Raw genomic sequence first — 14,487 nt, 5'->3', positions numbered from 1 at the left:
GATCTGCACCGCTTTTTGGAATAGGATTGAACATTAACCTGACTGCAGCAACGGATAGCCTTGAGAGCTAATCTCAGTGCTGCTAGTAAAACACACTGAAATGTGCCAGAGGGCAAAATCCAAAGTAACCTAAACCAGAAGAGCCCTTAAGACAAACATGCTCAGGCCTGTAGCGTGAAATCTGCCCCAGGCACTCTCAAGTGACTCCTTTAGGGGTTTTAAGAAGTGGTGTTGATGGACTCCAGACACCTGGGGAGAGATGCCTATGGATGATGTAAACTCACCTGCAGGGACTGTTTTAATTTTTGTGGGCCCATGGCCATCCTTGGGGACGCTTGTCACTCGGTAACCTGTCACTGGGGAAGTCGAAGGCAGCCATCTGACACTGATACTGTTATCCTGAACATCGGTCACTTGCATCTGGGATGGTGTGTCAATCTCTGGACATCGAAAAAAAATCCCTGTGAACATCTGCAATGCAGGAAGACCCTCACCATATCCCATGTGTGTAGGGTCCCCTGTGACCTCCCGACAACAACTTATTCTGCTGTTCCTCTTTTAGACGGTTATTGTTTTTAATGGAAAACCCATCATGCTCTGACTTGTTATTTGTACCACGATGGCACTTATTATGATTGATCGTGTTTATTACAGTGGTACATAAGGGCCAGGTATGAATGGGACCCATTGTACTAGGCACCATATAGGCAGAGTAGGTGACAGTCCCTGCTCCAAACACTTTACACTCTAACTAGGGGTTCCAATCAAGAATCACATATCAGGTCCATAATGCTTACTTCACTACATCCCACACCCATTCAGGGCAGTGCAAGAGGGCCATTAAAGTGATTTTCCACTGGTTTCAATGGGAGTTGGATCAAGCCCTATACAAACAACTAACAAGAAGACAGTCTCTGCCTCAGAGAGCTCATTCAGGGTAATTCCTCTTAGGGTCAGAGAGTAGCTAAATGCTACAGTGCATTAGAAATGTCCAAGATAAGATACCGCCAGAATAGTCATCCTACATCAAACAGCACAAGTGGTTTGACACCTCATGTCCGAGGAGCCAATCTTCACTTGGCTTGCTCACTCCAAGATGGATGTTAAGTGGCTCCCCCAAAACAACAGATCCATAGCTCCAGTAAATTTGTTTAGTCTTATTCTAAACTCCCCTCCCCAAAAGCTGCCATCCCATTTTGTAACATTAACACCACGTGGGGCCAAATCCATCTGGCGCATGACTCCACCAAAGCCAAGGGGCCCATTATTCCCAGCTGAAACCATGGACAATTAAACCAAAAGCGAGTAGCATCGTCCATGGGCCTTACCTGTTTTGTATGTGACCGTGACCGGCTTGCTGCTGGCAGGGCTGTCTCCACGGCCTGTCACTGAGTACACTGTGATGGTATAGTCTGCTCCGGGCTTAAGGTCGTTGATAGTGGCAGTGGATACGGTGCCAGGCACGGTAAACTCCTGGACCGGGCTATTGCCACCTGGGAGGGCAGGCAAGAAAGCAAATCTAATGAAAATGCTGCTGTTACTCACGTTTTAAACAAAAAACAAAGGATGGTCCAAAACCTACAGAACTGAAGTCCATGAAAGTCTCCCATTGATTTCAATGGGATTTGGGTCAACCAATGAGTTGGAAAAGCCTTTTTCATGCCAAACCGAGGGGCAAATGAGAGGCCCATGGAACCCGCCCCCCCCCCCCTGAAATGAATGGAGTTTCTGGATGGGCTAAGTGAAGATTATTCCCCCCACCGTTTAAAGGTCAGTTGTTACATTTATTTATTGGTCATCTTATCTAAACGGGTATCCATCAAAGCACTGCCTTCGATTGAGTTCTGAGAGCATATTGCATGTTACAGTGACACTTGCCTTCACTATCTGCTGCAGGTTTTTAAACGGTCTAAGCTTAAAGCATCACACATGGTGACAATGGGGAGCTCTTGTATAAGTGGTAATATCTGAACACACTTACCTGTTTCACCATAAGTTATCCTATAGTATCTAACTGTAACTGCAGGAGCATCCCAGGAAATCACCAGGCTGGTGGGGCTAGTGGCAGTAACTTCCAGATCCCTTGGAACGTCGGAAACTAGAAAAGAGGTCAGGGTTAAAAAAGAAAAAGAAAAAATATTTAACACCCCCCCAGGCTCATATTTTCCCCACTTACACTGTAAGCTGTTGCTACTAACAAATCTTTCCAATAGCCCACAGTTTGCCATCAGGTCTCTAGGTGACATATCTGGCTGAGATCCTGAATCCAATGGCTATGGAAAGATTTCTATCAACTTATGTGGCCATTAGATCAAGCCCTAAATGTTTTCCTCCTGCGGAAAAACCTAGGGGAGAGGGAAATTGCCCAGAAAACTCATTTCTGAAGGCTACTCGCCTTGCTGGGAGGGCTTTGAAGTCTCACATTGGAGGGCAAGAAGCAAGGCCTCAATCCTCATGGATCCACCAGTGCTGGTAGCATATTCCTCTGGGGCAAGCCCACCCCCAGGTCATTTAAAACAAAAGAATTAGACATTAGCCCAACCTATCTGAATTAACACTTAGCCTCTTCAGAAACTCCTTTGTATGATAAGATACTTTGTCTCCTTAGCAGCTAGGTTTTCTATGCTTTGGCCCTGATCCTAAACTCATGGGAATCAGTGGGAGTCTGTCCTTTGAACTCAGTGGCCTTTGAATCAAGCCCTTTCTCCTCTAGCCAACTGTCTGCTCTGTTATCAGTAGTTCAATTACTCACCAGCCATAACAAGAAATCTTGCATGCATCCATGCACTAAGCACTGGCCTCTCATTGACTAAGGGCTTGTCTACACAGTGGGCTCTACAGCAATCGATGCAGCAGGATCGATTGAGCGGGTCGTGTAGACCCACTCAATCGATGGAGATGGGCTCTCCAGTCGACTCCCCGAAAGGAGTAAAGCTATGTCGATGGGAGGGCGTCTCCCATCGATGCAGCACCATGTAGACGCCGCAGTATGTCAGCCTAAGTACCTCAGTGGGAGATAAGCAAGCTACGTTATGTAGCTTGTGTATCTCCTGTTAACTGCCGGCGGCAGTGTAGACCAGGCCTAAGTCATCATCAGGGGAAGAGACAGACAGGATGTTAGAGTGACAAAAGCCATGAAGTGCGGAATGCTGGACTGATCACAGACTTATAGCCTCCCAACTGAATATCCAGATAATGCTAGTAGATGACCACAAGGTAAAAAAGCACCCAGAAAACTTAATGTATTCAAATTGAACAGGAGAATGTGAAATAGGCTTTTGTTGAAGTACTGATCAACCAACTTGTAATAATTGATGTAAACTCTAATAATTGGGCCTCCTTTAGAGACTGTGTACTTGGCTGCTGCATCCAACACCCTCAGTTCCATCATACGTAAACATCAAGATTGGTTTTATGAAAACAATACCGACAGAGGGAGACTACAGACTGAGAAACAGCAGCTCCACCAGGCCTATTGAGGAGACCGCACTTCAACCTCTAAGAAGGCAGCCTTCAACAACATCAAGAGGACTGTCCAACACAAACTTAGAGAGATGCAAAACTCATGCCTGAGCAGCAAGGCAGATAAGATTCATTCCTATGCAAACAAGAATGACACAAGGAACTTCTCTGATGCTCTGAGAACAATCTACGGGCCACCGTCATCAAGAACATCTCCAGTACTGAGTGCCAATGGCATCACACTGCTCACTGACAAAGAAAAGATACAGCAAAGGTGGGCAGGACACTTTAACTACACCCTCAATCAACAATAATCTATTAGTGAGGAGGCAATTGATTGACTGCCTAGATTGATATCAACAATATCTCTGGCTGATCCCCCAACACTGACTGAAACTGCAAAAGCGATTGACCAGCATCTACAAGGCATGAAGCTTGTATAAGACTGAAACGGACTGAATTTTTCTAGTCAATGTGGACTAAAGGAACTATACCCCAGGAGTACAAGGATGCATCCATCATCCACTTGTACAAGCGGAAAGGAAACAGACAATCCTGAAACAACTATCGGGGCATCTCATTGTCAATAGCTGGCAAAATTCTCACCAGAATTCTGCTGAATTGCCTCATGCAATCCATTGAACAAAGGCTCCTCTCCGAGAGTCAGTGTGGCTTCAGGAAAGGTCGTGGAACCACAGACATGATGTTTGCAGCTTGTCAACTTCAGGAGAAATGCCAGGAACAGGACTCCAACCTGTATATGACTTTCATAACCTGACAAAAGCATTTGTTACAGTCAGTCAGAAGTGCCTTTGGAAGATCATGGCAAAATTCGGTTGCCTGAAGAAATTCATTGCAGTGGTTTGCTAATTCCATGATGGTATGCTTGCTTGTGTTATGGGATGACGGTGAGTCATCTGAATAATTTCCAATCACCAAAGGAGTCAAGCAGGGCTGTGTGTTGGCCTCAGCCCTCTTCAGTATGATGTTCTCTGCTGTGCTTACAGATGCCTTTCGTAACTGTGACACCGGGATAAGCATCAGATACTGGACTGATGGCAAGCTCTTCAATTTGAGGAGATTACAGGCGAAGACAAGGTATAGGAAGTGATGGTTTGTGATCTTTTGTTTGCTGATGACTGTTCCCTAAATGCCAAATCTGAGTCTGACATGCAGCTGAGAATGGATTATTTCTTTTCAGCTTGTGACAACTTTGGTCTCACAATTAACATAATCCAGACAGAAGTGACATACCAACCTGCACCAGGAAAGCAATACATAGAGCCTACTATCACAGTGAACAGCCAAACCTACCTTGGCAGTACACTGTCACGTGCAGTTCACATCAAAGAAGAAACCAATGCCAGAATTGCCAAAACAAGTGTGACCTTTGGCAGACTACGTGCAAATGTGTAGTAGCATAAAAGCATTAGCCAACAAACAAAACTGAAGGTCTACAAAGCCATTGTGTTGCCAGCTCTGATGTATGCATGGGAAACTTGGACACTGGACACACACCATACTATGAAGATGAATCACTTTCACTTGGGCTGTCTGAGGAAACTGATGAAGAGAAAATGGCAAGACAAGATTCCAGACACTGAGGTTCTCCTGCGAGCAGGCATTCCAAGCAGTCATATTCTGTTGATGAGATCACAGATGAGATGGGCAGGCCATGTCACCAGAATGTCAGATGATTGACTGCCAAAGAAGATATTTTCCGGTAAACTAATGGAGGGAAAGGGCTCTCAGGGAGGCCAAAAGAAACGTTTCAAGGACTCTCTCAAGTTACCCTTGGAGTGTATCAACATTGACCCAGAATTTTGGGAAGATCTTGCTCACAATCGTTTCCACCTGGCAAAGCCTCATCCATTCTGGAGCTACAGTCTAGGAGTGGAGGAGAACTACTGAGGCAGAGCAGAAGTGCTAGCAGTGTAAATCTCACAATAGCAGCATGTCCGCTGTTAACCAAGTAACCCATAGCCGCAGCTCTTGTTCAGTGTGCCACAGATGGTTCAAAGCCGAAATTGGTCTGATCAGCCACTCACATATTCACAGAAATGAAACTAACCAGTGACGTCATGGTCATCTTTGAACTCGAAAGACAAACATCAAACAACAGCCTACAACTACCTCACCAGCCAGCAGAGAGGATTCAGTTTGACAACAACTTGTTGGCATCGGGGCAGAAGAATTTCAATGTACGTTTTGTCTGGCTTGTTTTCAAACTTACCTGTAGTTTGCTGGCCAACCAAGGGCAAGCTCTCCTCCCTGCCGTTGAGAGCAATAATACTGACCACGTACTCAGACCCCGGAGCCAGGTTAGTGAGAGTGATGGAATTCCGAGAAGGTGGGATACGGTCTTCCTTGGGTCTGCCTCCACTGTGCTCAAGATGGTGACGAATTTTGTAGCCGGTGATGGCGGCACGAGGAGCAATCCAGTGCACAGTGAAAGAGTTGGCAGTTATATCCGAAAAGTCAATGCCAGTTGGAGAATCAAGACCTGAAGGGAGTGGGGGAAGATCCCCAAGAAAAGGGAAGTTTAGCTTATTTGAATAATGGATACATTTATTTTGAAGGGATTTCCCTCCTTCCCTTCAGCCCCCATGTAATTTCAGAATCCTGCTTGCACTCCCACCAAACTTTGTCCAACACTGAATCTATAAATATAGAATTATCCAGATTATACAGTGGTGTAAGAAAATAAACCAGAGGAATGTAATTGCCAAATGGAATCTCATCGCGCGTTTGGGCCACATTTGGAGTCCTCTGAACTTTGAGGTAGTTGGTGGTTTTAAATGGTCGCCCAAACAGAACACCCAGCTCTTGTTTCAGAGAATAGAAAAAGCTAAAATGCAAGAGCATCAGAATATTTCTGGTACTTGGTTGTAAAAGTACAGTGGAGGGGTCTGATCCCAACATGTCTGGACACCGCTTAGGGGAACTGAACGCTTTTCTTTTATTGGGCCAAATCCTCAGTGGATGTAAATTAGCATAGACCCATTGAGTCAATTATACACCATTTAAAACCAACTGAAGATCCGGGCCGTTGACCGCTTTGGGCATTGGGGCATTGGCATTGGCTTGGCACTTCCCAAGCTATGTCTCTGCATCACTCCTTTAAATTCTTTTGTGCAACTCTCCAACAGTATGAAAATACACATCAAGGAGATACACATCTTAGAGGCTTTTATGCCCTACATCCCCTCACTGATTAGAGTTGTCCTATTAGTGGGCAGTTAACGGAAAGGATAGCAGCAAACAGAAGTTTTCCAAGCTGGTTTCCACATACCTGTTTTCTGCACTCCAGTCAGAGGGGTGCTCTCATGCTGCTCGTAGACACTATAGATGCTCACCAGATATTCAGTGCCAGGCAGGAGATCTGAAGGATTAAATCACACCAATTTAGATGCTCACAGTTGTCAAACTCTAGGAGCAATTGAAAAACCTCAGCAATTTTAACCAATACAGCTCATTAGGTGGAACAACCAAATTTTGCAAAACATGAGCCTAATGCACAGTTAGACATTTGAAGCTTCAGCATTCTCTGCTGTGGGAATGGTCTTCTGCTTGATTGGAAGTTTTATCCTGCAACAAGTGGTGGTGGTTTCTTTTTTATTATTATTTTTTTGCAAGGGCATCATTGTCAGCACTGATTAGTTTTCCATACAGGCCTTCCAGCTCTAAGCATTTGAGATTCATCGGGCCAGATCCTCACCTGATGTAAACTGTTGTAGCACCATTGACTTTCAGTGAAGTGATTCTGATTTACACCAGCTAAGAATGTGGTCCTTTATTTTTAAAGCAGCTACTGTCTCTCACTCAACCAACTTGTCCAGTTTCTAGGGAAAATCCCTCCAACAACACAACTTTTGTATCAAGACAAGCAAATTAGTTACATGCGTGTAAGAAATGCAACAGATTAGTTGCATTGTACTGTTAACATTTCAGATAAAGCATTTGTTTTGCTTTCCAAAATCTAAAGACTCAAAGGGGCAATGACTGTTTGCTTATTTTGATCCTTTGTGTCTTCATCTAGACCCATGCACTGCAAATCATTGACTTTTTGTCAAACAAAGTAGGCAATATGTACTTACTCTTAATACCTAACCAGGCTCAATTGCCCCACAATATGATGAATCATCATCCTTGGCTTAGCAGGAAATCTTTTATGCGGTTTGACTTTAACTTTGTTAAAACAATGGACTAAATCCCTAGCAGGTGTAAATTAGCATAACTCTACTGAAGTCAACAAAGCTACACCAACTAACACCAGCAGAGAATTTGGTCCATCATACTTATTCTAATCAATTTCTTGCTTTTCCGTCCTCTTATGCTGGGTCTCCAACAAGAAACTCACTGCAGAGCTGGGGGTCTCAATGTGTTCAGAGGATGGACCACATCAGCATGGAGATTATTTCATGGACCAACTCACCTTGAATTCACAGTCATGAGAACCACGTCTCCCCAATTCATGACTGCTCAATGTCCATGTGGCAGCTATACCCATTAATACATAGGAGAGTAATATTAAGAAAGTACTTTATGTATTTTGTATCTATTTTTAATGTAATTTAGCTGCTAGAAGCTGGGGGGGAGCTAATACCATGTGACCACAGCCAGCACATTGATCTATAGACCAGCAAGTACTCCACAGACCCACCAGCAATCAGTGGAATTCAGCTTGAGAACTGCTGCGGTCGAGAAGTCTCTTACATTCAGCTGACCTAGGCAGGTAACCTCTTACTTGTTAAAACCACCATGCTGTCGGAGGGTGAAATGGACAACTCAGCAACATCTTCCTCTTTCTTCACAGGTGAATAACGCACCAGGAAACTGGTCAGTTCGATGGATGCTGGAGGAGACCAGGTCACACGCATAGCATCTGGGCCCACGTTGGTGAAGCGCAGATCAGTTGGAGCAGGAACAGCTACAGGGAAAGAATATTGGGAATTTTTTTTTTTTTTAACATTTTCTGGAAGGTAAGAGTTTTCCGAGATGGCGGTTCAGGGAATCCACAGTGTATCTCATGCAACGAAGAGGCTACCGTTTCAGACCCATGCAAACATACTCCTAAGCTACATTTGGTTCCACTACAGGTAAAAACACTTCAGGCTACTGTCAGGCTCCTTTAACCTCTTGGCAATCGCTGATATTTAAATGTATTCTGTTGAGCTAATTTGAAAACAACGTAGCAGATTTCTCTAATATCGGCCTTGCAGCCGGATCTTGTATCATAGAGACGAGGCCAAAAGAGGCTTAAGTTGCCAGACAGCAGTTTACAGATGAAAAAGTCATTTAATCCAAAATTGCACATGCACACATAGGGGAGGAGAAGGTATATCCATTAAGTCCCTTCACCTCTACGTCTGCTTGTGTGTTTAAGGGTTTAGAACCTCAGCAGTTCATTCATACGTGACAGGGTGTCATGCAAAAACTAGTCCTCAGCTCATCTTCTACCCATGCACTACAGAGACCCTCAGCAGTGTGACATGCCTGTCACTAGCGTGTGCTCAGGAAGCAATGTTTCTTGTCCATCTTTTAAGACAAGGTTTGAAGAGTTGGGCCACCACCAAAAAAACACTAATAGCTCAAATGGCTTGACCAGTGAGAGAATCGGGGCTAAACCAAAGAGTATCTCCAGAATCATATACACCCTTTGGAGATCCCATTTCACTTTTGGGACTGTGATTCAGGATCTAATAATTTGGGGATCATATAACCCAAGCTTAACAGAGTAACCTGAAAATCTGAAAAGCCGACATGAATAAGACCCTGACTTTGCAGTTATCTGCACTATTAAAATGCAGTTCATGCACAGGGCTAAAAAATGCAAATGGCAGAGCCTTTCCCATCCAAGATTAAAACACAATTTGGCCCTTGTCCTCCCCTTCTCCCATCACAGTGAGTGGCTCAATTCTTCTCAGAGAAAGCCCTAGTCATCCCAGCAGCTAGTGACAGCACGAAACACTATCCAGGTGACAAAAGATGGAAGTTTTCAAAATTCACCCGTTTGCTGTGTCAGAGTGGTAGGGGCACTCTCTCCGCCATTAATGAGCGTGATTAGGCTGATCTCGTAATCAATGCCCGGCTCCAGGCCTGTGACTGTGTAGTATCCTACTGAGGAGTCCACAAAATCTTCAAAAATAGGGACACTTTCTCCTGCCGTTACTACTGTGATGCGGTAACCGATAATGGTAGAGGCATTTAGCGGGGTCCACCTCAGGCCGATGCTGGTATCAGTTATGTCAACAAAGCTTAGGTCAGTGAGCTGGGGCACCTCTACTGAGTGCAAAGGGGAACGGCAAAGACACACAGAGGCAAAAAAAAAAAGAGGAGGGGTGAGGGAAATAAAGCAGCGGTCATCAGGTTACATGTCTTAACAGTGAGGAAACGGTAAAGCGATGACGGTGATGTGCAATATTTTCCAGCTGAGGGCCCAATGGTGCCACCCTGACTCACACAAAATTGCACCTTTCAACACACAGAGGGCCAGATTGACAAAGGAAAAGAAGCAGACAGGAGTGTAGGATTTCAGGAGGAGTTAGGTGCCCAAGCACCTTTGAAGATCTGCTGCCTGGTGGGACTTTCAAAAGCCTAAGCAAGCTATGCCCTTAACGCCCATTGAAATTACTGTAAGGAGACAATTGGACCCTGACGTGTTTTTTCAAATGATTCTCTTACAGAAACCTACCCAATTTAAGCATTTTTTAAAAAAAGTTCTCTTGCCTGTTCATCTTTAAGCAAAGGAAAACTGGATTATTGATAATGGACCCACTAGAATTTTTGGCTTTTTAAAAAAATAATAGTCCGAATACTATGTCTGGCTTCATCTCTTCAGATGATAATGTCATCACGACCCATTTGGAATGCTGAACTAGCTGGAGTGGACCCAATCCTGAGCTGGTGAAAATTGTTGTAGCTCTGTTTAAGTCAACAAAGGCAGCTGGTATAAATCAGTGTATCTTCATTGACCTGAAAGGAGTTACGATTTTCACCAGTGGAGGTTCTGGCCCAGTATTCTTAAAGTCTTACTGCTGCAGCTTCAGTCCAGGTGTTAAAACAAAAGTCCCAGACTTGGGAGTAGTATAAAGCTTGCTTAGAAAAACTGGAAGTGGTTAAAAATGAAGTTTCCTGGGATATGGGTTTTCATATGAAACTCGCAGCTTCACCATGTGACGAAGGTTATGCTGGGAACAGTGTGGCTGAGAGAAACTGACTTGGTTTCTTCACCAGACTTTACCATCTTAAAACCAAGCCATTGAATTAGGATTCATTTGAATAACCTTCTAAATGCATCCTGTAGTTTTTGCATAGCTAACAAGGCTGTGAGATTTATTCCGATGGATACTACAACTTTAGCAAAGCTGTTCTTTCCCAAACGTTAGACCCAACAGAAATCAGGGATTTTGCTTTGCCTTTAAGGGCATGATCCTGAAGTCAATGGGATCTGTGGATGCTGTTCCCCCTCAGTTAGAAAGGACCTATGGCTTACTACTCATGTGATAGCGTCATTAGGAGTTAGCTGGAAAAAAGGAAATATCAGATAGAAATGGTGCAAAAGGCTGGGCTGTTTAATAACTGAGCGACAATTTCATGCTCTGTTATGAAAAACAAGTATTTTACAGAATAAGTGCAGCAAAATGTCCATTTTCTGTAAAATAACCATTTGTCCTCATGGAATGCATTTACCATATCATCTTTAAAGAGCACCGAAAGACACAAAGAATGCCTATCACAATGCTTCCCCCACCCCAATTAGAGAGTGGTATAGGAGTTAAAGTTGTTGCTTTAATGATACAATGCCACTGCAGTAGATATCCATGGGAGAACACAGCAACACATGGAAATTTTAAAAGCAAGGTTAACAGCAAGCATTTGTCAAACACAATAGCTGGCATTGTTTCCTAGATTAGAAAGAACACCACCAAGCAAAACCCTAACAAAGCAAAATGAAACCTAATCATTCAGGGATTTGGATATTTATTGTACGACTGTGGTAGTAATGGAGAATTACAGGAAGACATCCCAGTACGTAGTGAAATACCCACCAAGTAATCTGCCGCTATCTCTTACCAGTACTACATTACTTCCTTACTTCCCTTTCTTTGCCAGCTCAGATCTGCTGGGGTGGAGTCAAGGCGCTGCCCATTCCCTAGCCCACCTGTGCAAATGAGGCAATGTATTTCCACAGAGACAGCTCTTCCCCTGCAGATGGATTGCCAATGCAGTTAGCCTGTTCCTGGTGCAAGGGGGTGTAAGCTGCCCCCTTACTCACCTGCACTGCCACGAAGGGCAAGTGCCTACCTTGCAGCTAGACTGTAAGCCTGCAAATCCTCCCCCAAGGAAGTCAGTGGGAGGTCTGCTCATCTTTCCATTACCTTGCGTGATGGTTTTGGAGACGGGGACGCTTTCCTTGTTGTCCTTGACAGAATAAACACTGACGTTGTACTCCAAGCCGGGGCTCAGATTTTCAAAGATGCAGGAGTTCTGATCGGCACCGACTACTTCCTCCAAGGTATATCCTTGCTGTCCACTGGTAGGAACAGTGGTAACTCGATAACCAGTGATGCCTGAAAGACACAGATTGCAGGAATCAAATAATCCTGTGATGGATTTATTCAAACCAGGTTTGAATACAATCTCTCAGAGAAAATACAGATATTAAACAGATGATCCCCACCACCCTGATGCGGGCAGGCAAGAGCTCACGCGACACAGGAGCAGTCCATTTCGAATTGACACACTGAGATAAACTTCCAAAGAGGTGTCCAAAAGGGGGCTTCGCTGTGCAGCTCCCATGGGTATTAACAGGAGACACATGGTTATTCTCTGCAACACTTTGAAAACGCACTCTCAGGAGTTCCCCAAAGCCAAAATTCTAATAAGGCAAGAAATAAGGAAAGTCGCATCTCAGCTCAGGGGTTTTGGGGTTTCCAAAAGCACTCGCATTGGACGAACAATTCCCAGGGAAGTCATTGGTAATACTCCCATCTCCGTCAGTAGGAGAATTGTTAGGTCAAGGTTGGGTGCTTTGGAAAATGCCACACAATTAATTAACCCCCCAAATTTTCCCTTCCTGCCTTATTGTGCTTTCTTTATTTCAGACTCTCTGTTAACTAGGGAGAACACTAGAGCAGTCTCCTCACTCCTAACTAACTTGAAAGGCAATCTCTATCATCCTGTGAAATACCGCCATTTGACATGTAAGGTAATGCATCAGGACTCCTGTTGCAGACTACTTTCACACAGCGATGCGGAATATTCGTATTCTATCAGATTATATTTGAATGCAACCAAAAATAACATACATCAAAAAATGACATAGGAGCTAAACATTTATTCAGTGCCTAGTTAATAACAAGCCCGAGGCTATCCATTACACTAGTGTAATTCAGGAGTAAATCAGTGGCGTTGTTCTTGATCTACACTGTGGCAATGGAGAGCAGTTTCTGATGCTATGTAATTACCTGGAGACGTGCTTCTATCCCAGGAGACGGTCAAGACTCCAGTGTCAGGGTTAGACTCCAGATGCAGATTAGTTGGTGGGGATAATGCTACAAGAAACCAAATGCATGATCACTTGATAATCCCAAGAGTCATTTAAAAAACAAAACACCCAAACCTTTAAAATGAACAAAATTTAAAAAGCTTCTTTTGGAGCTATTCCACCAACTTGCCACATGCAGTAATGTTAACATCTGTATATCAAAGGGAGAACAGACTCCTTTGAGACTGAGGAGAGAGAAAATGAGATGCAAACTATTGTTCTAGGGAGTTGCAATACCACTACTAATTCTTTTGGCTCTCACTTGAATTCAGTGGGAGCTGGATCAGGCCCATACATCTTAAGGTGCTTTATAAAGGAAGGTCATTATCGTTATCATTCCCATTCTCATTAAATATAGGGAAGAACAGAGGCACAAAGACTTGCCCAAGGCAGTGGCAGAGCTGTGAATAGAATCCAGCCCTCCTGAGTCCTCCACTAGTACACTCCCACTTGCCCACACAACTACATAGCAAAGCAGAGATTAGTATCAAAGCATCAAAGATTAGTAAGGGTTAGTCAGAGATGTCGTACGTGTAATTATTCTTTTGATGATTGGTGAGTCTCTGTCCTGACCGTCCATCAGGACTGAAATGCTGTAGATGTATTCCACTCCAGGAGTCAGGCCAGAGATAACAATGCTACCAGATTCAGAAATCACCTCCCGTGGGGCTTCTCCACCTTGACTTGGTCGCACACCCAACTGTAGAGAAGAAGGAAGTGGGAAGGTTGCCTTACATATGAACCATCTAAGTGCCTATAAAGCATACTGGACACATGTTCCTAAGTGACAACAGCATGGACCTGTGTGTTTCATGCCAATCACTAGCTGAATAGTTGTGGGGAAGTTGCCTATGCTGGAACACAAAGGGCATGGATAGCCCTGTATGTAGGTATGCCCCAGGGAACACAGCATCTTGCAGCAGAATGGGACGATGCAACCTCATGGTGCTCTGTGACTGTCATCGTGATGTCCCAAATATGGGCCTGATCCAAAGCCCACAGAAGACAGGTGAAAGACTCCCATTAACTTCAGTGGCCCTTGGATCAGGTGTGTGTGATCACCTCCTTTGCATATTTTAACCCCTGAATAGTCACTTCAGGTTAAGAACACAAGATACTGCCCCACGGTACTCAGTGCTTCCATATTTGTCACTACACTTCTTTCCCCAAACTATTAGATTCCTATGGTCTAGGGCCATTAATTCTTAACTGTGTCCTAGCTGGATAACTGCTAATGTAATTAAGCAACAGAGAGAAAAATAGATCCAAAGGCTTCAACGGGAAAATACCTTGAAACCAATCCTTGGCGCAGGTGTCCAGGTAACAACAATAGAAGTTTCTGTCACGTCCATGTTATAGGGAGGGACTGAGCCCATGGGCTGCACTGTGAAATTAATTGATAAATGGAGTTCAAACTCAGTGATATCCAGAAAGTTATAGAAATCTGCCAGTGCTGCTGTCCTACACGTTGACTT

General features: G+C 44.1%; 1 protein-coding gene across 4 annotated transcripts in view; it reads right to left on the bottom strand.

Moving 5' to 3' along the window:
* The window catches only part of FN1 (fibronectin 1), a 71,412-nt gene that overhangs the window by 21,247 nt on the left and 35,678 nt on the right, over nucleotides 1–14,487 (bottom strand). For 3 of the 4 annotated variants that reach the window (XM_067548701.1, XM_067548703.1, XM_067548704.1), the window contains exons 21-30: nucleotides 14,302–14,396; nucleotides 13,544–13,712; nucleotides 12,933–13,019; nucleotides 11,844–12,035; nucleotides 8,210–8,392; nucleotides 6,755–6,844; nucleotides 5,696–5,965; nucleotides 1,982–2,098; nucleotides 1,329–1,493; nucleotides 285–440 (exon numbers count right to left, since the gene is read on the bottom strand). In XM_067548701.1, coding sequence (XP_067404802.1) covers nucleotides 285–440; nucleotides 1,329–1,493; nucleotides 1,982–2,098; nucleotides 5,696–5,965; nucleotides 6,755–6,844; nucleotides 8,210–8,392; nucleotides 11,844–12,035; nucleotides 12,933–13,019; nucleotides 13,544–13,712; nucleotides 14,302–14,396 — 1,524 coding nt within the window. Of the gene's footprint in view, nucleotides 1–284; nucleotides 441–1,328; nucleotides 1,494–1,981; nucleotides 2,099–5,695; nucleotides 5,966–6,754; nucleotides 6,845–8,209; nucleotides 8,393–9,471; nucleotides 9,745–11,843; nucleotides 12,036–12,932; nucleotides 13,020–13,543; nucleotides 13,713–14,301; nucleotides 14,397–14,487 lie in introns of all 4 variants that reach the window. The other variant, XM_067548702.1, reaches the window with a different exon arrangement.

Source organism: Emydura macquarii, unplaced genomic scaffold (assembly GCF_026122565.2).
Source record: "Emydura macquarii macquarii isolate MOO-44397 ecotype Brisbane River unplaced genomic scaffold, CSIRO-AGI_Emac_v2 contig_1253, whole genome shotgun sequence".
Lineage (NCBI taxonomy): Eukaryota > Metazoa > Chordata > Testudines > Chelidae > Emydura > Emydura macquarii.
The sequence above is the reverse complement of the archived record's forward strand: the minus strand, read 5'-3'. Positions and strand labels throughout refer to the sequence as shown.